General features: G+C 43.5%; 1 protein-coding gene across 2 annotated transcripts in view; it reads right to left on the reverse strand.

Moving 5' to 3' along the window:
- SMIM14 (small integral membrane protein 14) overlaps positions 1 to 24,883 on the reverse strand; it is a 47,769-nt gene that overhangs the window by 12,136 nt on the left and 10,750 nt on the right. Inside the window, exons 1-2 of one of the 2 annotated variants that reach the window (XM_072333941.1) lie at positions 22,129 to 22,339; positions 8,307 to 8,417 (exon numbers count right to left, since the gene is read on the reverse strand). In XM_072333941.1, the coding sequence (XP_072190042.1) occupies positions 8,307 to 8,381 (75 nt within the window). In that variant the 5' untranslated portion in view covers positions 8,382 to 8,417; positions 22,129 to 22,339. Of the gene's footprint in view, positions 1 to 8,306; positions 8,418 to 22,128; positions 22,340 to 24,883 lie in introns of those variants that run through there. The other variant, XM_072333940.1, reaches the window with a different exon arrangement.

The following is a 24,883-nucleotide window of genomic DNA, read 5'->3' on the forward strand; positions in this document are numbered from 1 at the left end:
CTCACTTTATCACATGAAACAGTTACAGGAAGAAAAAGGAGAAAACTGGATTTTTATAGGTTTTCTTTTTAATAATCCATATAAAATTCCTCTGAATAGAAAACAATACATAACCATGTAACAGTGCAGATTTAACAACCCCAGCTAAAAAAATCACACTGCGCAGCCCCTGTGAGTTGATATGCAGCAATAAAAATACTGCTTAGAAAATTAACTATTCCAGTTAATACAAAAATCTCTTACAAAAGCACTCGTGCCAGAAAAGACTTGACTGACAGCACAGGATCACTGCCCACTGAGTCAGCAAGACTTTGAGAAGCCAAAGATGAGAAGACAAAAACCCATTCACTATCTCCTCGTGCTCACTTCTTTCTTAGCTACACATGTAGAACTTCCCCACCCCACGAGGCCCAGCAGCAGGAGGGCTCTGTACACCAGCTAACAAATGTGTCTCCACGACAAGCTGTGTGCTGCTCTCCTGGGATGAAACATGGCAGATGACTGAAAATGAGCAGCAGTAAAAACAGGTTTTTCTCAGCTCTCTCAGGTGAAATACGTTGCAACTCTGTAACCCAGTACAAATATGCTATTTTACAGTCACTAAATTAGCCAAAAGACAAGAAAAGAGTCCAACATATGCAAGAAAAACTTAGGTAAGGTGAACAGCCAGAAAAGGTAACACCTTTTGCTCAAACAAGGCCGTTCCTTTGCCTAGTGATTAGCTCTCCTTGCTGACAGCTGTACCATCCTTAAGGGACATGGCAGCTGCTGGAAAAAGACTTGAATGCGAGACAGTTGTCAGATAAGTGAAAAAAAGAGCAGTTTTTCAGCAGCCAAAGCACAGACAGACACAGTAAAGGGACCCAGCTCTCAGCTCTGGACATTTTCTGCAAAGTTTCTAATTTTTCTTCCCATGCAAACCGAACAGATGAGCAGACAAACATGCTGCTGTGTGGTCAGGCGTGAACTTTTCCTGCATGCTAGCTGCTCCACAACATCACAAGCGAAGTAGTGAGCCCAGTGAACCAGCTTCGTCTAGCTCAACAGAGAACTTGTTTTTCCAATACAGTGACCTCAGCCACTGGGATCGTTTCAGTCTTCCCATGAAAGAAGCTCCGCTGCTTTGCATTTCCCACTCAGCACAGACAGCTACTGTGGAGGACTCAGACAGCTGCCCACCTTCACAGTAACAACTTCTTGTGTCAGCTCCCGCGCTTCCTCTTCAGAGGACTTTTCTGAAACTCTACAGCTGACTTTCCTGCAGCCGCAGGGCGCCACAAACCGACAAAGCCTGAGTTTGAGAAATATCAGGAAGACGGTGATGATGACACAGCTCACAGGTTTGTCATCATCCAGTGGCATAATCCCCATCCAAAAGCACTTCTCAGCTCTTAAAACAGCGTCACAAATAGGTGAGGAAACAAGAGGAACAGGACTAGTAGCAGGAACACGAGGCCATAATCAATGACATCTACTGTCCGTGGCAGATGAGCTGAAAATAAGTTGTGTATGTAACAATAATTAAAACTATTGGCTTTTAGAGAAACTTTTGAAACTGCTCAGAGCAGAAATAAGTCCTCAGAAAAGACATGATGGAAAAATTAGCGAGATTATGAGCCAGGTCAGGAAAAGATTCCCATAGCAAAGATTGCAGAGAAAGGAAGCCCAGAGAAATGTGTGAAAGGAACAGAGAAATTAAGTACCAAGATAAGAGAACAGGATTGGATAGTGGTGGCAAGGGAAAGGACAGACAAGTAGGGAATTAAGGACAAATAACCAGCGATGTAGTCGTTTATCCCATGAATAAAAGTTTAAAATAGAACCATAAGGACTGCTGACAGAAAATGTTGTGTGATAATAAGGAAAAAATATCATCCCTTGTGAAAATACCTTTTTTGCAACTCAGAACAGTTGTAAGCTCTGCCTTTTCTCCCCAACTATACCACAAGATGACAGTCCTGTGACATATTCCTGATTGGGATCTGATGCCTCTGGGTAATGAAATCACTGTTTAAACCTTGTTGGCAGCCACATCCAAGGTACATAAATGATTTAGTAAACAATGTGATAAATGAATTGCTGTGGTATGATAGGCCAGTCCCAAATATGGGCCAGGCTTCCAATTGAACTGAAGTATTATCCACAGAGTTCAGATTTAAAGAAGCATAAATTTGACACCTACGTGCATTATTCTGCTACAAGCTGGCCAACAGAAAGAAGAGCAACATAAAGTGGAAAGAAGGGAAGTTCGATGGTATTAAATTGTATTTTAAATTGCATCAGCTTCTCTTAGAGATACAAGAAAGAAAACAGTCAACGCCGCCTTTCTGACTCCCACATTTTTATGAGCAAGTGTGGAACTAAGATAAAATAAATACAAGCTCATACTGGGACACTAACAGTCTGGTACAAAAATATCAAGTTTGGTCCTGAGAGGCGACAAAATTATTATCTGCCCCGCTGCAACAATGAAGAAAGAATGGACAGTGAGAGTAAAATGTAATTTCATGCTCTCCAGCCGCCTGGCTACAAGTTATACACTGGAAGCGGCAGCAACAGCTACTAAAAGAAGAATTTGGAAGGCAAATGCCATGGAACGTGTAACAAGTCTTTAGGCCGACTTCCACATTTAGAAGGTCACCTTAAAGTTTCACAGACTCATTCAGTATAGTTCTGCTCTGCTTTGAATAGAAGGCCACGTCAGTAGGGTAACTTATGCTTGCTGGAAGCCTGAAGGATTATTTAAGTCAGGCCTATCTGTGCTGACATCTTGAGAGCTTTTCAACCATTTGAAGCACACAACGCAGATCTATTTTAGTCATCTGTGTTTATTCTGTGCTGTTTGCACAAAGTCTCACTCAGCCAGGATTCATGGCTATGCTGGATACTATTACAGGCTATGCCAGTTTATGATAAGGAGAATCTAAAACGACCTGGCCAAGAGAATTATGATAAAAGAGTGATTGAACCAATTTTTGTTAAATACCTTGAAAATTTGCATCTTTTTGTTTTAGAACTCCAATAGCACCTCAAAATATGAAGCAGATTAATACATATATGTGTGTGTGTGTGTGTGTGTGTGTATATATATATGTGTGTGTATTCCCTGGAGTCTTTGAGACATTCAAGCCTTCTGATACATTAACACAACTAGACATGGGCCATTACTTTGCAATTAGCTACAAAAGAACATAGCACAAAGCTGTAATTCCCATCGAGGTCTGTAAGGCCATCATATCTCAGCAGAACTGCTGGCAGTTCATTAGAATGGGTGCTTCTGTATTATGGAACTAAAAATGCTTTGGGTAAAGAACATATTGCTCATTTATGTAGAACCTGATATGAGAGAATTCTAAATCAAATAATACTTTATTGGAGAAAAAATGAGGAAAGAGAAAAAAAAAAAGGACCTTGATGCCATATAAAGTTATGTGCCACCAGCTCACTCTGACACTGCTGGCAACTCTTAAGTAGCCATACACAGGTCTTGGGCTTCACAAAAGATGCTTTCTGCATGATTATCCCAAATGCATACACTGTGCTTCCAGTCTAGTTTTCAGGCTTGAACTGGGCCTTGGAATCATGGATCACCCATGCTCACTCAGAGAACATGGAAGTCTGGAGTAGTAACATAGTGTGATCAGATTTTCATTGTGCATGAGAAATGTTAAAAAGGGGGAAATGGAAATTTAAATATAAGATCATTATAACCCAGAGGTTTGCTATCCTCTGCCAAAACTAAGACAGAAATGATTTCCTCTTGACACCACAGAACATCCTTCACTTGGTTCTTCCAAACAACTGTCCCCTTGTCTAACTGAGTCCCCCCCCATTAAAGTATTTCTAATGTCTGTTGCTCTTCCCTCTTGAACTTTGGCTCTTTTTGTCAAAATAAGTTTTGTAGAAGGAAGAGATGGAACAGGAGATAAAGTCATAAAGCTAACAGATCTGTTATTGTCTCTTAACAACTCTTATGTATCTGCAAAGGATGGAAAATCTGGTGATATTTTTCTTCTGTGCCTACTTCCTTGTATGGCAGTTCCCAATTATCTGCTCTATCCGTAGAGTAAATAGCGAACCCAATGTACAATAGTCAAATTGTTAGACAACTCCAAATCACAACAGATGGTGCCATGGGTATTACACACTGCAAATGATATTTATGAAGTCTCAGTCAAAGACTTTAGATCTCTGCTGTTCGCTAGGAATACTTGGAAATCATAATATCTGCTTATTATTTACAGGGGCTATGCTACAGGAGCTTACTATGTGCAAAACACCAAAGAAAACCCTGAAAAATCCACTTCAGGAAAAACAGCAGAACAATTACGATAATTCAGTTATGATAATTCAATGCCACTGATGCATCAGTGCACAAGTTATAAGAACTGTGGGTATGAATGGTGTCTTCCAGCTAGCCTAATAAGCAGTAAGAAATCTTTACAAATGCCGTGTGTGTTACGGATACACAATCTATTGTTCAGAAAACCTTCAAGGTATTATGTATTAAGGAAACAAAACAGAACCACACTTTGTCAAGTAAATTGAAGGACAGAAGAATAATCCAGCCACAAAGCCAGAGCAATAGTTGGGCTTTTTAAAACAGACTGCTTGTTTCTTTGTAACTTTCTGTGGTATTTCTAGTAGCAGAGATGAAGAACAGTTTAAATGACAAAATCAAGGCTTTTTCTTTGAATAAGTATGAACGTACTAAATTGCAATGAGAGGATGAACTGAAGAGATTTAAACTACATTTTATCTAAACAAAATTATAATGTATCCACCCATAAGATACTGTACTTGGAACACCACATGCATTTTATAAGAGTTTCAAAGTAAATGCACCAATTAACCTAGAAATTACAAGTCACACTTTTGGGAGTTAAAAGGAGAACTTCAGAACATAAACAGGCTTTGTGACCTCCAACTGACCTTGATATAACACTATCGCTGACATATTCCATCCAGTTAACTCTTTTTTGCATAAAGTAACTGCAGAACTCTAAAAGTCCATTTCCATTCTCAAGCAACTCTCATGACTATGTTGTTCTTCTAACAAATCTGATCTTAACTCTGAACTTCTGAATTCACAGTGCTTGGTTTGGAGATAATTAACAACCACTTGTTGAGTCCTGACAAGTGCTCCCAAACAATAGCATCACTCCAATGTGTTCTCCTGTGTTTTATACCTATCAACAAGAATTAACAATGTAGTAAGTAGCAGTAAGGAACCATCCTGGGTATAAAGCATGGCTGGACTCCCCCCAGCACCATGCTAGGCAGGCTGCCTATCTTTCTCGCATCCCAGCCGTTTTGGAATGATGGTCTTGAAGAATCAACTTGCAGAGCTAGCAGGTACGCAGACACCACTGAAATTTGTGGAGCTCAGCAGTGCTGAAAAACAATATGCAAGGATTCCTTTTAAAACAAATAGTAGAATTCTTGTTCTTTCACACTGTGTGCAATTGACTGACAAAACAAGAAGCTCAGAAAGCAAACTTCTAGTGAAGCATAAAAATTACAGATACAATAATGGAAATTTAGCAAGTATGCTAAGTCATGCAATAAGTCACTTGAGGATGATACTCTGGCCCCAACAAAGTTAGACTTTTCCTTTCTAGACTCTGCTGACTTATCCCAGACAGCGAATTGCTCTTCTACATTCAGTAGCAGCTGTTATGCCTTTTATGACAGATGAAATCTGGCATTTCCCGCTACTCCTCACAGTTTCAAATGTTGATTCATATGATCTTATTGGAAATTGAACACTGAGCAATAAACTCAATTCTTGAAGCTACACAGGAACACTGTTAGACCGGCAATGGTGAGTACAGCCCTGAGAGTGACACCTATGACTTACTCGGTGTGAATTTACAACACAGGAATTAGCATGAATTCCAGATCATCCACTTACATCTACCTTATACTTGAGGTATTCAGGAACAAAATCTCACAGATTTAAATCATCTACAACTAGAATCCTCCAGCCACTACAAAAGAACACTGGCTGACTTGTGCCACTGTCTGTAGGTGAGAAATGCAGAAGTGGAGACAAAAGCCTGGGCCATACTGCTTCGTATTTGCAACCGACGAGCCTCGGTGGAAAAAGTAGCAAACACACATTCTCCTTTCTCCTTCTCAATTTCCTGGAGCTTCCTCTACACCATTTTATCATGTGTCCAGAGGAGTCAGGGTCCAGAGTCAACACAAGCGATGCACACAGCACATAACCTCATGCTAAGAACTAAGCATAATTCCTGGGACAGAACATGTGTGTCCACGCGAGGGCAGCAGGGAGTAAAGGGGGACTACAAAGCTAATCTGTCATTCAACAAGATAAAGGGCAAATATTATGGTCCAAAAGAAATATATTTGCTTACTCTCGCAGAAACAATTAGCAAAAACAGGTTCTTAGGGTCAGCTTCTGCTGAGCAACGTCCTGTGGCCTCAGTGATGTGCCCTCACTGCTTCAGAAGTTATGTGAGCACCTGGGAAAGCTGAGAGTACTTTGAAATTGGGCCCCCTAGCTGTGAAGTATGGGTTAATATGGCTGGGCCCTGGAACGAGGACTCCACAGAAGTCTCATACTTACTAGCACAACCTTGTGCCAAGCGCAATGATCTTTCAGAACTGTCTAAATAGACTGAAGGATGTAACTGTTCCTCTTTACTCAGCACTTTCAGCCTGCATCCATATTCCCCTGTATCTGATGTTTATAAACCAAAGTGGATTCAGCAGAGGTTCAGCAGAGGTTGGAGCACTTGCTCTGTGAGGGGCACATGAGGTAACTGGGCTCATTCAGCCTAGAGAAAAGACAGTGTTGGAGTAATCTAACTGCAGCCACCAGCATCTACAAAGAGGTTACTGAGGTGACAGTGATAAGCTCATCCCAGTAGTGCATAGCAGAGGGCATGACACATTAAACTAAAACAGTGGACAGAACAAAAGTTCTTTATCAAAAGGACTGCAAAACATCGGAGAAAGAGGCTGTCAAACGCTATCTTTGAAGGCTTTCAACACTTGTTTGGAATAAAAGCCCTGAATGATCCAGCCTGAATCCACTTTCAACCCCTGCTCTGAGCAGAAGGTTGACCCAGACTCTTCTGGTCTGAATGATTCTGCCAACACTAGCAAACAGGCACACTTGTCTTTCACTCCATGCACCCACATCCCCTAAACAAGTCTGCTGCCTGTTGAGTAATGCAATAAGAAAGCGAGTCAACCACTCAGGACTTGTAAGACTCAGGCAAGCATAAGCTGCACCATACTTGGAATCTACTGAAGGGAAATATTATGAGGCTCATGAAGCACAGGGAATCAGTTATACAGATCTGCTCTGTTTGTCTGCTGTAATTTTAAGCTTTTGTTCAGCAGGGCACTACACAGATTTGAGTTGTTTGACAACCTCAGCTTTGATGCATAGCACAAGGATTTCCATGGTCATGTGAGACAAGTGCTTGGCATTTCCTTTTGCCCTTGCAGAGGATGATTTTGCCTTCTCCTGCACCCAGTGACCGAGCCCTCCCACTGACAGAAGCCAATTGTGTTGTTCTGGTTTTGTTTGTTTCCAGCACTGCTGTAAGTATGGTCTACATGTGATTTTGAGGAAGCATTCTTGGTACACGGGCCCAGAAGCACAAAGTGAAAAGATGGTGACACAGGTTCTGCAGTGCCGTGTTATGAACATCTGTGGTGAACTCTGATCACTCTCATCAGAGTAACTCTAAAAAAGAGGGGAAAGAAAAAGACTATCCAGGCTCCCTGAGAGCAGAGAGGTATCTATCCAGTGCTCTCAGTAACGCAAAAGGAAATCTAGATCCTAAGAAAGAAAATGGGATAGAAAGAAATTTATGAACATCCACAAAGGGAATTACGTGAAACAGAACTCAGTACTCGCAATCACTGGCTTCTCAAATTCAGTATTTTTTTAAAGCACGGTTCAAAAATAAAGACACTGTTATCTTGACACATGAGCAGGTGGAATTTTGTATGTGTGGTATTACTCTGAACTCGGAGAGTTTGCAGGATAGTTTCTTTGTTTTTGTGCAGACTTTTCTAGTTACAGAGAAACATTCCAATAGAAATAATGCCAGCGCTGTAGAAATGCAGCCCTGGGAAATCAAGAGAAAGCTATAACCTTTATTAAGTACTCAAATATTCATCAGAGAGTCAGATGTAGAGATTCTAGCTGAACATGCAACTGAATAAGCAAAATCAAAAGCATCAGTAACTGCAAGTGTGCAAGTGCTGAGGCAATGTCCATATAATCACACTTCCAGATATAAATATTCTCGTATTATCCTTACCAGATTAATCAGTCTTCTCATTGCATGTTCATGTGAGCAAATGCATTCACAAGGATCAAATCCACCTTCCGCCATGGTTCTCTGGGTAAACCTGAACTCTTCTGTGAACACCTAAGAACAATAAAAATAAAAGCACAATGAACTCTTTTTCAACTGACCTTATTTTACAGAGACTCCCACATCAAATTTCAGCTCATTTAATACCAGGGTGAAAAAGCAAAACAAAGCTGGATAATCCTATTATTCCTTTGGCAGCATGAATAGAGAAGTCTGGTATGTGCAGTTGCATTTTGATGTTGCTGAGAGCTGTGCCTCACGCAGGCTTCCTCAGAGATCAAAATAATTTTTTTTGCAAGATTTTTATATTTATATATATATATATATATATCTCCCCTGGGGTTTTCCCACACACCGCTATGAAATGCATACTGACAAACAAGAACTACAAAGATTAAGTCCTGGTTTCTCATCTGCACAATGACACTCTTAAGTGTGCAAATACCATTTGAAAAGTCAGGAGGATTTTTCCCTCTCAGCCCCCCCGACCAAGTGTTGGCATTCTCCCTTGGGATCAGCGTAGAGTAAAATAACTTTAAATTTTAAATCCTGTAGCTTCTTTGCTAGAGGGAGAAATCATTCTTACTGTACAACGAAAGCAAGCAGTAGGGGTGCAAAAGTGGATACACTTGGAAATGCTTTAGAAATGGAGCTATACACGCTAATTTTAGATCAAAGAAGTAGGTCACTCTGTTAGCAATATAGAAAAAAAAGAAGTTCAAAAGATGCAGTAATGGACACGGTGGGGAAACCATTCTAAAAACCACTAGAAGTGGCTTTTATTCACTTAATTCACCTGCTAAAACCACTTCCACCCCAGACATGTCAGCAACAGTACAAGTATACCTTTACTGTCCACCAGCAGTTTCATCAGTCATTTAATTGATGCTCAAAATGCGTGTCTGAGTGGAAGGCAATTTTAACCCTGTGGTCAAATCGGAGATTGTTTTCTCTCTAATAAGGACTCTTATGATGCACTAGATCAGCTCTGCAATACATACTTGCAGCCAGAAGGCCAACTGTACCCTGGATTGCACAAAGTGAAGTGTGACCAGCAGACCGAGGGAGGAGATTCTGCCCCTCTACTCTGATTTTGTGAGACCCCACCTGAGTACTGCATCCAGTTCTGGGGCCCCCAACACCAGAAGGATGCTGAGCTTTTGGAATACATCCAGAAGAGGGCTACAAAGATGATTAGAAAGCTGGAGCACCCCCCCTATGGGGACAGGCTGAGAGAGCTGGGGCACCTCAGCCTAGAAAAGCAAAGGGTCCCAGGAGACCTTTTAGTAGCCTCGTTGTACCTGAAGGGGGCCTACAGGAAAGCCAGAGAGGTGGATTTCCCATCTCTTGATGCATTCAGATGTGCTTCAGCCAAATTCAGGTCCAAGTACAAAAGCAAGCAGGTTCAAATATAACATCCTGCATTACGCAGGAGAGATGATCTAACGATTCTTTTCGAGAGTTAGTTACAAAGCAACTATAATTACATCCCTGATATTACCTCAGAGCCATTGGAGCTGCATGGCAATGCAGAAGAAAACTGTAAACCACCCAGGTTCCCTGGACAGGCTACTCTGGCTGAAGTGACATACTTCCTCAAACTATTCTGGCATGAGTAACAGGTAAAAGCACTGATTGTTAAATAGCACAAAATGTTTTTTTCTGGACACAGTGCTGACATCTAAAATAAGGTGCCTGAACCACAGAAGTTGCAAAACAATATTTAATTCCCACTTGGAAGAATTTAGGAGTCAGTAACACACAGTAATGGCACAAGAATTAAGAGAGCAGGGGTGTTAATCTGTATACAACGAGGAGAAATCAAAACATCAAAGAATCTTCGCCAATGAAACCAAGCTAACATCCTTTGCAGGGTATAAACTGAGAAAGATTAGACACTAAGTGGGGAAAAGAAATCTGTCATGTAACATCACAAATTTAAGTAGAAGTGTGCTAGAAGTAATTTACCCCAAGGCACCTGAGCTGTACATGACAAATTACCTTAATGAGCTAAAATAAAGCAGAACACATGTCACCAAGTAAAATGCCTTCCAAGCTTTCCAACACAATCTCCCTTATGAGCTTTCTCACCTTCAAATGACACTTAAAGGAATCATTCTTTGTCTTTCTCTCCTCCAAGCCCATCACAAACTCTTAGTGGCAAAGGAATGAGAGTAGGCCATCTATTGTGAGAAAAACACTACTATTCCTCTGATGAAGAACTAGAGGAAACAGATTTTATACGCAGCTGTCCAGATATAAAGAAACACTCCACACCACATGATGATTTTCACTTCTAAAATGATGCTCCTGACTATGTCCCACATTAAAACCTTACTGGCTTTATAACTGTATTATTTGTAATAAACTTTGAATGTGCAAAGTACGAGGCATCAACTAAGCTCCGTAATTAGATCTAAGTTTATTAATGTTTTGTGACCCTGCATGGGATTTAGTAATAAGAGACTTTTTCACCTCTCTTTCCTTGGCTCCGCAGTGAGCACTCAGGCCATCCACTCATACCGAAGCCCTGTTCCAGAATTGCACTGTGTTTCCTGCCTCCAGCACTTGCAATTGTCCCATCCTACGTCAGCTGCTAGCTCGTTCTGCCCAGCTCTGACCATCTTGCTGTGAGTCACACTAGCTCTCCACCTTGTGCAAATACAGCTCTTTTACATACAATCCATCACATAAAGTAAAATGAACCCTTTTTTATTTTATGTTTTCCTGTAGGTTGTAACCTTGATTTTCTTGGAATTCAAGGCTACAACGCCAACCACAGGCAAGCACTCTGACCAGGAGGGGTTACTTTTACCCTACTTAAAATGATTGTATTTTACTTTCACTACATTACTGGTTACACAGTGTTTAATTCTGGGTTTACAAACATTTGGAAGATTTGTTTGGTAAACACAGCAAAGCTCTTGCTGATAACTGAGAAGATACACAGTATGGCCCCTAGACTAAGCAACCAGACAGAAAACATACAAAAAAGGAGAGAATTGGTAAATGCAGATAAATATGAAGTACCGTGAAGGAATCAATACAACTTTCAGTGTAACGAGGCCCACAGAGGCAATCATAAACAGAAGCACTGAAATTAAAATCCCATAGTCAGTGCCAGGACGCCTGTAACTCAGGAGCAAAGTGGAGAACGGTCTCCAATGAATTAAGACAGAAACAGCTCATGATAGAAGCCCCCCATCACCTTCTATCTGAAACTGTAGGCAATGAAGCCATAATGAAAACTATTCCTACACAATATTTTAAATCATGAGAGTCTTCTCAGCTGTATAATTATTGCAAATCGTTTTTCTCCTACCATCTTTCCCAACCCATGCCCTACAGCAGCGCACTGTATTTTACACATCCTAATATCAAGAAAACCAATCTTTATAGATACAATCTAATTGTTGTGGGTTGTTTGTTCTTTTTTTGTTGTTGTTGTTTTGTACCTGGAGACTATTGCAATGACTACACATTACTTCCCAATTCAGCAACACATCTCCTGAGCAAATGGCATGCAGCTGGTGAGCTCCGGGAGACAGAAGTTATACTCCACCTCCCTCCATCCTCACCATTACAAAACAGAATTCCTTTTTAGCATGACAGCCAACAAGACATTCTGTCCATTCTTCATGTGGATGCTCTCCAATGTGACTCCAATCCTACGCTGATTAATGAGATCATCAAGGTACAGGTGTTGGTGAACTGTTGCTTGGTAAAAAGGAGTGTACGAAAACATCATCCCAGTATCTGAAGGAACACTCACTATACACAACACATACTCAGAGCTGCTGCAGATTTGTCACAGATCAAACCTGGCATCTTCATATCAAAGCTTTATGCCCATTAACTCCTATCTCCTGGATTCAAGCATTCTTAAAACCACACACACGATACAAAAGAATGAATGAAGATTTCCTCTGCCAAGAACTATTTTTGCTGTGCTGCTAAATTGAAGGCTAGAAGTCACTGGGAGCAAAATACCTCCATGCAGCAGATAAGTAACAGAATCTTTCCGCTTTACTTTAAAGAGAAACAGAATTCCCTCTATTCAGCTCCCTGTTGCTGCCTTACGGACAACTGCAACAATTCAAAGCACAATTGTCAAATACTTCTACCAAGCAAGGCAGTTAATTTTGCTGCTGGGTTCAGTTTTAGCCAAGTATAGCAGAAGAAATCAAAATATGTACAAAAATTGAAGCACAAATTCAGAAGAAAGCACATGGCACGTTGAGGCTCTGCAGGCACTCAAAAATGATGAAGGGCTAAAATGAGCAAAAGTCACACACAAAGCCAGAACAATTCATTCAAAGATAAAATACCCATTTTTTTCTCACTGTCCCAGGCAGAAACCCTCACTCCCATTCTTTTCCATGTTATCCTGAAGGATCCGTGTTTGCACAGGAAGGATGTGCCTTCTCACGTGCACCTAGGCCATCTTGGTATCCATGATCCCTACAGCCTCTTCTGCGTTCTGCAGTTCATTTCTTCACAGCACATCCCTGATCACTGCTTTCCTAGGGCTCTTCCTTCTGCTGGCCACTCTGTCCCCTGGGTACCATAAGCACACAGAAGCATCCCCGTTGTCTCATTGCCAGCTGTGCCAAGACACAGTGGTTGAGCCTCTTGTACAAGTGGTTACTCCAAAGCCTGTTTCTAACCCTGCCTCTCCTAGGGTCTGGGCTCATGCAGCCCTGCCTGGTTACACAAAGCCCAGTCCAACATCAGCTGGGTGTACAGCCAAGTAATACAGAAAGGTATCTCCAGCAGGGCAATGCTGAAATACTGCTTATTAGCGGCCAACCAACAGAGAAGCCTACACATTCAAGTCCAGCAAATACAAGATAAACTCTTCTCTGTGTTTGTTAAATAGTGCTTTTTCCTGTTGATTGCCATCTTCTTCAATATTTGTACGTGCACATCCACCCTCCCATAGATTCTACGTTCTCTGTTAGCCTTCCGATGAACTCACCTATCTCTTATTTAACTTCCTATTATTCTGGTTGTACAACTTCTGCGTAAGAAAGGGCAGGGAATTTGATCCACTGATTTCTGCATCAAGTTTCTCTTCAAACTGAATTAGAGTACAGAGTGGAAAAACAACAGACACGGATCTGGGGGGTTTCTCTCTTAAATGAACAAACTGAAGATAAGGACATGGCTGATTTCACCTTCATACAACTTTGTGGAATTTCTAGCTCCTCTATTACTGCCACCAGAAATACAGCACATTCCTATCACCAGGGCAATATAAGGGAGGAACAAAGCAGAAATGATAACCGAGCTATTAAAAAAGCAAAGGAAGCAAATAACTAAACACAGGATAAAGCTAGGACAGTGTAAGAAAACAAAAGCATTTGAGTAGGTAAGAAACATCAGAGAAAGAGCTAGAGACATGGATAGAAAACAAGAACACATGCACTGCTTTAAAATAAACCAATGCAATTCTGCCTGAAATTCCTCATGCAACAGAGAGGACATTCCACTAACAAACCAGAAGGAATTGGTCTGCACCCCTTAACCACCAGCATTAAACTGCTGGGGTTATAGGACCGGCAGCAACGAGCCTGAGGACTCCCAAGGAGATTTCCTCTACAGAGTGACTTCCGTAGTTCACACAAGGCTAAAAATAGGCTCTGTAAAAAGGAATGTGTATACAAATTGATACTAATTAAAACATTCCAGTGATCTGTTCTCCTCCATCACTATAATTTAAATAGTTCAAGTAAATATTCCCTCACAGAGCTTAAGTCTGAAGCACTGCAACACTCTATTTGGCTATTTTAATAATGGTTAATAATATAATTTTTATACTTTCATAAAGCCCTTTCATTAACAGCACAAGGAAAGCTCTGTCCCATCATCTCTTCAACGCTCATGACACCACCCTATTTTTACTGAAGCAAATACTGGCACTGCCACTGGCTTCAGTGGACCAGCACCTAGTAGCCCTGGAAGGTCATGGATCCCTAGAGAGCTACTGATGATCTTTTTCTATCAGGTCTACTTCTGGGCAGCAAACTGAGTTTTCAGGACAAAAGAGAACCAGCTGGCTGCCCGGGCACAGCAGCAGAACAGCAGGCTGTCAGTGTGGGGGCTGCCACTGTGACGTGTGGCTTCAATTACAGCTTTCCCAACTAATTGTGCCAGAACAGATCATCCATTTAGCTCCTCTAGTGAAAGGAGCTGCAATGATTTTGTCAGCCAATACAATACCCAGAGAGGGTTCCTAGACACAGCAACACTCTTCAGAAGCAATTCTCTTCAGTCTCTTTCCTTTCAGTTCCAGGGGGTAGGGCGAATGAAGCTGATTTTGTACTTGAAAGCATCAGCATGTCTCCCTGGACTTCCAGCCGTAGCCTAATGAGTTGGAAAATATATTTTTGTGCTGCACATTTTCTCAGGATAATTAACGAGATCCAAGATGAACTTTTCAATGCAGACTAAGCCAAGGCAGTTCCTCTCCTCATTGAAGAGAATGGTGCACACAGCTGGTGCTGGTCTGGTTGGTTCCAACAGAGACACCAAGACCAGCAGGAGCCCCACTAGAGAACCGCTCGCTCAAACACGTCCTGCTCCAGGCATACCAGTGGGTAACTTTCCTACTGTCTCACAAATGATTTGGCATTTAAGTAAATTAGGAAGTAATTTTCCAATGCCATCCATCTGGCGCTTCATACAAATGCTAATTTACTATGAAACAACTTGTTAAAAGTAGGAGCAAACCCAAAGAAACTAAGAAATGCCAACCCAGCTACTGAAGGATGATACAGTGATGCACTCAGATCAGAGAGAGCGCCCCTGAGCAGGCACAGACTCAGAACTGAGGAGAGAATCAAGCATCCTACTGATGGGGAGGTTCAGGAATGTCAGGAAAAGGTTCTTCACCAGAGGCTGGCTGAGCATGGGACAGGCTCCCCCGGGCAGTGGTCATGGCTGCAAACTGCTGGACCTCAAAAAGCATTCAGACAGCGCTGTCAGATATAGGGGTTGAATTTTGTGTGGAGACAGGAGTTGCACTCCTTATGGGTCCCTTTCAACTTGAGATATTCTATGATTCTATGATGGTTCCCCAATGGCCTCAGAGGACTGCTGCAGCCCTGGCGCATCCCTCATCCCCATGGGTCCACCACTGTGCAACAATCATGTAGGGAGCGTTTTTAGGCCACCTGTGATGCGTTCATTGGGACTTGCTCTGAGTTGGTCAGGAAAATAGTTGTTCTGGTGACAGACAGCAGCACTGGCACTAACAACAGCAAAGAACACAAGAACTTAAATGCTTGTGATATGAACAAAGCCCTCTCCCAGGCAAACATCATGATTCTTTTCTCACTGAGGTACATGCAAAGCTCACGCTGCTTCGAGGATGGCAGCATCTCACACAAAGCTGGCAGCAAGTTTCCTGCTTACGGCCATGACACAAGGCTGACCAAGGCTAACAGCGTGCCCAGGTGCCTCTGCTCAGTGCAGAATAGTACACTAGGAAGCTGCAGAAGATGGCATAGATGCTGCATTCAGTTTAATAAAAGCTATTCAGCGTCAAGCATGAGGCTCAGAGACAAAGAACTCACACATTCAAACCCCACCGCTGCAGTACTGGTCCCCACTGTCCTTTTCATTGCCAGTCCCCATTACCCAGAGAGAGGGAAATTTCAGACTTCAGAGCTATCAGGCTGTGGTCAATGAGCAGAACCAACTCCCCCCAAGGAAACTAAACAAGACGCATCAAGATTTAAAAAGCCATTTACTTATTCCTTTGCAGGTGGCCTCACATTTCTTCTGGGTAAAACACTTGAAAAGGAGCTAATTGTGCACATCCAGTCATGGACCAAAAAAGCAGTCCAGCTATTTTAGAATTCATTTACTAATATTTGATGCAGAACGTTATTGCCAAACTCCAGCTGTCAGCATTCGGCCATCCTTTTGTTACAATGATGACATTCTTCTCAAAGAAGTTTTTTGCAACATGAAAGCTAATTAAGAGACGATGTCAGTGGCACAGAACATTGTCCAAGAATAACACTGTTCCTGCTAAGTGAAAGTCTCAGCTTCACTTTAGTATTTATTTCTAAAGTAGAAACTGTGACAGTGGTCTAGGACAAAGAAATTATTTCTATTGCACTGAATGACTATGGGAAATTTAATCACTGCTAATGCAAAAGGGTGAGCAATCCTCTAAAATTACTAAGCTATTACATTTAACCAGGTCACAGAGCAAATCAGGAGTCCTCTCCCGTGGTCTTCTGTAAGCTTAAGAACTCCTATTGGGATTTTTCACTCAAGTGGTAACTGCAAGATCCGGCTCCAAGGCAACTGTGCTTACTTTCCTGCTTTCGGTTCACTTCTCCAGCACTGCAGACTATCTGCAGCTTCTGCTGACATTCCTCCTCTTGTTCCTCAATCTCCTAAATTCAGCACTGGGGCTGCATGGGTGCCAAACCCACAGCCCCACAAAGAGCACTGCTGCCCTGTGCCATGTGAGGCAGACTGGCAGCTGGCACTGTTGCACACAGGCAGGCCCTATCTAAACACACGGCCACGCACGGAAGGACGCTGGCATTCCAGTGAGCAGACTTCTGCTGGGAAGCAAAAATGGGTATATGGAACATATTCCTCTAACAAACTATGTAACCTATTCATAAAACATCCCTGCTCCTGTTCCAGTGTTTATGAATCAAGATTCTGATTAATGTTTACAAATATTCCCAAGCAACTTAGGAGCACAGCGAGGATGCAAGTGTAGAACTCCTCCAACTGGCCGAAGGTGCCAGTTCCAGAGCAAAGCACTGCGGTGTAACAAAGCCATCACACAGCAGCTGAGCTGTGGCAGCTGCTCCCACACAGGCTCTGGGCCCGTGGGACTTGTAAGCTGATGGGACTTTGCTGGGTCTGTCAAAGAGAAAAGATGAGCTGAAACTTCATTCAGAACCGCCATGGGCACCCAGACAGCCACTGAAGCTCAGATGGCCTGAGATAACTCATTCGTTTGACGTAACTCTTTTTGGATGCTCAGTAATGGAGAATTTTTTAGACACGTCATCTCTTTGCAAAAATAAAGACTAAAAAATTCTCTTACCCACTCCTCTACAAAAATCTAATAAAAACAAATATAAGTGACAGTATTTCCTCTGTATTGAGGCAGAAAATGCAGCCCTAAAGCATAAGAGATTAAGTTTCTTGAGACTTGCTTCTTAAGAGCGTAATTATTTGATTATGAAATGCCATACTAACTCCTTAGAACTGCAGAAATGCACTATTCCTTAATATTACTCCTATCCCACACAAACACAAAAATTATACTGAAATTCTCTGGAATATTTTCATTATGTTTTTTTTCTCCAGGGATGACATATGTTTCTAATAACTTGCCACTGAGAAAACAGATTTAGCAGGGTAGCAGCATGCTGAGAAAGATAGCAGGATTTTCAATTTTCAGATGAAAGCAGCTCTATTCCCTGGCAGCCCCACTTCCCAACCCCTCTAGGCCAGATCAAATTTTATCTGAAGCTAGCGGATGCCTGTCTGTGCCTTACACAGAAGTTGAATCAGGTTTTCTGCATACCTGAAGCAAACAGTTTGAGCTCATAAAATAGAGCCTTTTGACGAGCACTTATACCAGAGGGAATCTGTTACAATTAACAGGATTTCTGGGGTTGGTTATTTACGTACGTTTAGCTAATGCAAGATCCAAGCTTTAATTCCAAACAATACCCATTCGGCAAACCCACTGCCCAGTCTACATCATCAAAAGGAAAGTGCTATGCAAATGATACACACCTACCCAGCAACTAAAAGGAACAGATTTTAAAACCTGTTAATTTGCATAAAGAAAATCCACTGCACCACTTGACGAGATTGCAATTAGTTGCTTTGAAAAACGTATCACAATCATAACAGCTTCGTCTCCAATGTCCCCCTCCAGGAAAGAAGGTATTTTTCAACCTTTGGACACAACCGCTCTACATACAAACTTCAAAGAGAAGCATCCAATGACTCCGGTATCCCAGAACAAGTCCACATAAAGGAACATAAAGGAACATGGTGAGCCACTAACCATGCTGCAACCACTGGCAGAAGCGTTCTCGTTGAAGCCACCGCGCTACTCACAGTGAGAAGCTTTGTTTCCCAAATGGTTACCAACAGTTTGAAGAGCTGACACCAAACTTTCCTTCACATCTTCATGTAATTTTATTCAAAGCTGGGTTGTTGTTTTTTTTTTCCCCTTTTTACCAACTTTTTACATATGAAAACTGACATAAAGTACTTTATCATGTTCTCAAAAAATACTGCCTTACTAAAAACATGATTAAACAGCAAGACATACATGAAGATATACCGATGAACAAAAGAAGACCAAAGGCCTGTTACTATGGGTCTGCATTTGACAGCAGTTTGACAAATAAAACACTGCAATTGCTTCTCTCCTATTAATGGCTGCGACTACATTTTTGTACAGCTTTTCTGTTTCTTTTGATAAAATCATTTCTTCCCTGGGAGAGTTCAGTGTTTGGCTGTGACATTTGTCTATCAGCTTTGTAAAGTAAGAATTAAACTATATTTAGCTCTAGAAAGCCATGAGTTTTAATGCATGCAGAGCTGCTGAGGAATCAGAATTAATCTTAATGAGGAAAACTTTTATCAAGCGTAACTCTATCTGTTCCCACCCAAATGGGACTAATTTGTTCCATTATCTCTAAAAATACCATCTAGACACTTTAACTAAAGCCTCCAAAGTGTGTTCGTTCAATTAACAACCATGCAAATGTACAACCACTTCCTGGGCATCTTCAGATCTCTCATAAAAAGCTGAATCGATCACTGTGAGGGAGCTTCTTCCTGCCCATGTCAATGCCACAAGATAGGTGCCGGGATGCAAAGAGGGCCATGAGCATCCACTGTACCACTGTCAAAGTCTGGCAGAAAGAAGACTAACACAGCCTGATCCTCCTCATACGCAAGACTGTATTTCTAAATAACGAGGAGTTGAGTCTTTCTTCAATTAAGGTTCCTTGGGAACTTGGGAAGCTAGATGTCAGTGAGTCAAAGCCTGCAAGATGAAGGAGCTGTTCTGGGAAAACTGTTCTTTTTTCTGTTTTGTGGTTAGTTTAATTTTTGTTTTCTTTTGTTTTTTAACCTGAACAAGCAGTGCAAGACGCGGCTATGTGGTACATAACCTTAGAACGTTTTCTCAGCTTCCACTGCACTCAGAGGGGACTTGGGAGCACTTGGGTCTCCTCACCATCTTGCAGGTGCCTCATTAACGACCAGATAGGGTCTTCATGTATTAATAAATCAAATCTAGGAAGTTACAACAGAAAGAGTGCTTAACATCAGGAGTGGTAGTGTAGAAGAGTATGCAAAGCAGGCTCACGGGCTCTCTAATTTGCTTCCCAAGCAGAGTATGGGCAGATGACATCAATATGTCTATGCATAAGTGCATCTGCCAAAATATTTCTACATCTGTTGTGAAAAGAAACCTGATAAATGTTCAAAACACACAGTGTAAGGATCTCATCCTTGGTGTTACCGGAGCACCAGACACCTCCATTCATACACACTTATAAACTTCCACAGCACCAACCTGAATTTCTGCAAACACTCTGCTATGATGAACTCAGCTGAGACAAAAATTGGCCTTTAAGAGTGTATGTCAAATACCTAAAATATCTAGGGGGATGATTCTGAAAGATAAAACAGGCTTTGTTTTATTATGCATCTGTTATGCAAAAAGCATTCACTCATCACTAATTCTGAAGTCTAAATATATGAGAGCAGAAAATGTGAGGTTAATAACGAAACAAGAATTCAGCTTGAAACCAACTTTCTCTAAACCCAAATATTAACCTTTGAAAGCAGACTGGATGGTTACAGAGGAATTAAAACCCTAATGTATTTTTAAGTTGTTTTCTGTAGATGACTTCTCTAATGACAGGTATATTTTTTCTTAACTTCTTTTAGAAGGAAGGAAGAATGTGGGCTGCAGACTGCAGCACAAATGACTTCGTCATGCACTTGGGATTTAACAGACCTAACGCATGACTTCAGTAACATGCTGCAAAAGTGCCACAACAACATACAAAATCCCCTAGAACCATTTTCATAATATTTATTTTTGCAGCCAGCTAAGCTAAATCACGATCCAACCAAGACAACAGAAAGGCTCCTGCTACAATCACAGTTTGGAAATGGACCCTTTTTGCTTATGGCCCTGAGCAGGCCAGGATCTTTTCTGCTTGTCAGACACACACATGGCGCAGCAGTCTGTGAGAGAGCCAACAGCACATCCAGCAAGCCGTCACACTAGTATTGTGCCTTATGCAGAATGATCTTAACCCAGCTAAAATACTGAACCCTGTGCTACGCTGGGGCTAGGCAAGAAAAGCAAATCTCGCATCTTACAGAAAGGGACAACAGAGCCAAAGAGAGCTCAGATTCGCCTACCTCAGTGACATGAGAAGGAATCATGCTCAGGACTGAAGTGACTGCTGTGCTGCCAACCGTTACAGCCACTATCTTCTGCCAGCTGCTTCTATTGTTTTGAGCTACACTGCCAATGACAGGGTCACTTCTTAACAAAAATCACTAACAACAATAGTTTAACTTCTTTCATCTGGACAGGTCATAAGGATATGAAGAACGAGATGGAGCTATCAGGGATGTTATTCTCTGTTGCTACAGACAGGAAGAAATCAGCTAAAAAATAAAATGAGACTATAGAGATTTTCTTTCTGATGTCTGTTTTTGAAAGTAACAAAAGTAAGAAGATCAGCAGCTCTGCAAGAGCTGAGCATGAAAGATTTCTTACAAGCGACCCAGTGAGGCTCATTGCAGATAGGCAACTTGCCCAGTGGGCACGTTAACATTAACATAATACGTTATTGTTGGATGTCCTTATGCTTAAAAACCACAATGAGTTTTCATGACTTCTCAAGACAAGGATGTTTACCAGCGCGTAATGCAAACATTCCCTACACCACTAAGCCTACAGTCTAAAGGCAGCCCTGACTGCGGGCCAGGAGAACAGGTGTTTGCCGATCCTGGGGCAGGTCACACGCCGAGGCCCGAGCTCCGGGGAGGGCAGAGGCTGAGCCTGGGCAGGACAGCCGGCAGCGGCGCTGGGACAGCCAGGGAGAAACTGCCACGGCGTTCTCCGGGGCGCCAAGGCCAGCAACGCTCTGCCCCGCAGCAACCCGCTACCAGCCGGCCCCGGGGGCACACGTGCGAGGGCTCCTGCCCTGAGCCCTGCCCGTAGGAAGGTAACGGCAGCGTGACGCTGTCATTTGGAGGCTCGGTTTTACAGGACGCCGTCCGCTATCTCCCCTCAGCCCGCTTTTCGGCAAGGGAAGCGCGTACGCCGTCAGCGTGTCACTCCCAGCTCCTTCACAGAGAGAAAAACAGAACCTTAGGCTGAAGTATCGCCCCGAGATCCTCCAAAAAGCCACAAGCGCGCGATTTCCCGCTGACAATCCCAGTAACCGAGAACAGCCTAGGGAACCCCATCAGCCGCGCAGCACAACGCCCGCGAAGGGCGAGCGCTGGCCGTTCGGCGGGCCGGCACCCAGCGATGCGCCCGGCAGCGGGAATGGTCCCGGACTGCGCCGGCATCGGGGCTACCGGGGTTACTGGGACCGCCCGGGCCGCGGCTCAGGCCGCTCCGCGCCCGCAGGACGGAGGGACGGCCGGGGAGCGGGCTGTCCGCGGAGACCCGCCCGGCCGTGGCCCTCCCTCAACCCCCGCGGCCGCGGCGCCCCCCGCTCACCGTGCTCCGGCCGCCGTCGCGGGGCTGCGGAGGGAAAGAAGGGCCGCGGGGCGCTGCGCGGTCGGGGCGGGCGGACTCGCTGAGGCGGCCCCGCGGCTCGGCCCCGCAGCTTGGGGCCGGCTCACACGTCAGCCGCCACGAGACCCGGATCTGCCGGCTCCCGGCGGCGGCGGACGGCCGGGGCGGTGCCGACAGGCTCCCGGCTCCCGCCCCCCGCGCCGCCCCTCACTGCTCCGCCCGGCCCCGCCGCGCTCCGTTGCTCGCGTGGTCGGAAGTAGTGCCGTTTGTGGCGCTTTTCGCCGCCCTGAAGAAGGAGGGAGTTTGCAGCGCAGGTCGTCGCTCAGAGCTCGTTTGGATGCTCGTGACTCAGAAGGCTTCTCTGCTGCTGTTCCCTTGAAATAACATCCTTAGAAGCTGTGAACGCAGAAAGGAAAACTTGAGGCGGTGGTTTCCAGCGTCAGCCAGTTGGGCACCCCCGTGCAGCCAGAGAGCGGCAATGCCGTGCTGCCGTGCGAGGGTCAGGAGCAAGTCCTGTTCTGGGGACAGTGACACCATTCCGTAAAGCAGCGGGGATCCCATAGGGAAGGAAACCTAAATCCAGGCCATATTACTTGCCTCGGGCCAACATGGATCAAACTGCAACTGAAGTGAGAAAGGAGGGCTGGATAGATGCTGCAAGTTCTTCCATCTCCGTACCTCCCATAGCACAAAAGGCTCCTGCGATCTGATAGGGCCCACCTGAAGGGGCAGCCTTGGCTGTGCTCATCACGGTTCTCTGCTCTCACGAGGTGCTGCTCATGCCTTCTTTCATTGCTATAGGGATGCCGTTTATTTTCTTCTGAGCACTTTTTCCTAGCATCATGTGCCAAGCCCACGTCACTCTTCCTGGCATAAGGCACAGCACCAGCTGGCACTCTTGCACAGCCAGCAATCTGTGGTGTGCAAAGCCACGTCCCTAACACGCAGCCCAGGTGCCCACGGCCATTGCAGGTCTGGCCTCAGCCATGATGACCACTTCCCAGGAGGCAGCAGGCTGGCTACCTCTGGCCATGCCACACAGTCTTGCCTCTCCTTACCCTTGTTTCACCCCTTTCTCTTGTGTTAGTGACAGACTAAATCACGGCAATACTGCAGGTGAACTGAGGAACAGACACAAAGCCAGGCCACCGCTGAACAAAATCTCATGAATGAGCCATCCCAGAAGCAAGCAGAGACAGTTTCCCAGCACCATTAAGAGCCTTGCCTACCTGTATGCCCCTCCACACCTAACACCTAGGGCTAGTCATTATTCTAGTACATGGAGCTGAGATCTGAAACCCCCAAACCAGACACAGCTTACCATATTATTCCTGGCTCAAACAAGAGAGGAATGGCAACTTGTAAGTAGTAGAAAGAAAGGTTCTTGTTGTCAAGCTGAGGCAGAAATATTTAACACTTCTGTTTTCTAACCTGTGGGTAATGCTAAACTGTCTGTGCTAAATGGGTGGAAAACGCTTAGGGGAACTGGTAGAATTGGGAAGAGAGTCTCATAGCGACTGATCCATGGCAAACTTGTACAGTCCTAAAATTGGAAGGGGTAAACTAAGTGAGCTAGACAGGCTCAGATGCCTTGTTTGAAATAAAACATGAACTTGCAGAGGGGCTGCAAAGGAGGGGCAGGAGCTGATGGAAATGAAGACCAAGCAAACTACAAGAAAGCACTATGGAATGATAGCATTTAGAGCTGCATGTGAGATGACTTCCTCTCCTACTCTGAACCAAATGCAGCTTCCTTCAAACTCTGTGCTTTGCACCTTTCTGGCTCATTTCTCACACCATCCCATCTAGGAATACCACATATCCCATTGTAATCTCTCGAAATTGTCCCTTGATAAGGTATGCATGCAGCATGCCAGCCAGGCAGCATTCTGGGTGGGATGCAAACGCTCACACTCCTCCCTACACCATTTCCCCCCCCCCTCACATTACTACTGCAAAGTTCTACATATCTGTATATAGTTTTACATAACTGATCCCAGTAAAAAGCTAACCTTTTCCAGTATTGCATTCTGCATTATTTCAACTGCCATTTGACAACAAAATCTGATTATTTTTCTTTGTTTAACATGTATGTTTCCATTGGCATTCTTGAAGAGGTGGGAAGCTAGTGCACCTAATGAAGGATGGATTGTTGGAGAGTGATTTTCAGGTAATGAAACATCAGAGTATGAACTACCAAGGAAGAGGAGCAAGCAATAGGAGCTATGGAAAGTACAGACCAGGAGCAAGAGAAACAATGCATAAGGTTATTCTTTTAAATCAACAAGTACATGTATACTATATGTAGGTATTTTACATAAAACGTTCTGTCAGCATCCTTCAGTGCAACACTCTGAATTTGGCCCTCCTGGTTCCCACGGGCAAATGAACAAGCCATAGCAGGCAGTGATTCTATCTCAGCTTCCCACTCCCAGGTTTCAGCCATCTGCTCTCCCTCACACTCAGAAATTTAGTGCACGACACAGCAGTAAAATGAGATTCTGCTATGGAGGCTGTGTACAGACTCACTCTGTGAAGTGTCCTTCCTGGCAGGAAAACTACAATGAAAACAGTGATGATTTAGGCTGTTAGTAAGGACTTTTTGAAAAAAAAAAGGCATGAGGTCATTCAAGATTGGCTATTGACAACAAAACTGTAAATCCATTGATTTTGGAACAGTAGAAAGAATTGTACTGCCCACTGCCAAGCAAGAATATAAAGACAACTCTGAATGAAG

The sequence above is a fragment of the Excalfactoria chinensis genome, chromosome 4 (assembly GCF_039878825.1).
Source record: "Excalfactoria chinensis isolate bCotChi1 chromosome 4, bCotChi1.hap2, whole genome shotgun sequence".
Taxonomy (NCBI): Eukaryota; Metazoa; Chordata; class Aves; order Galliformes; family Phasianidae; genus Excalfactoria; species Excalfactoria chinensis.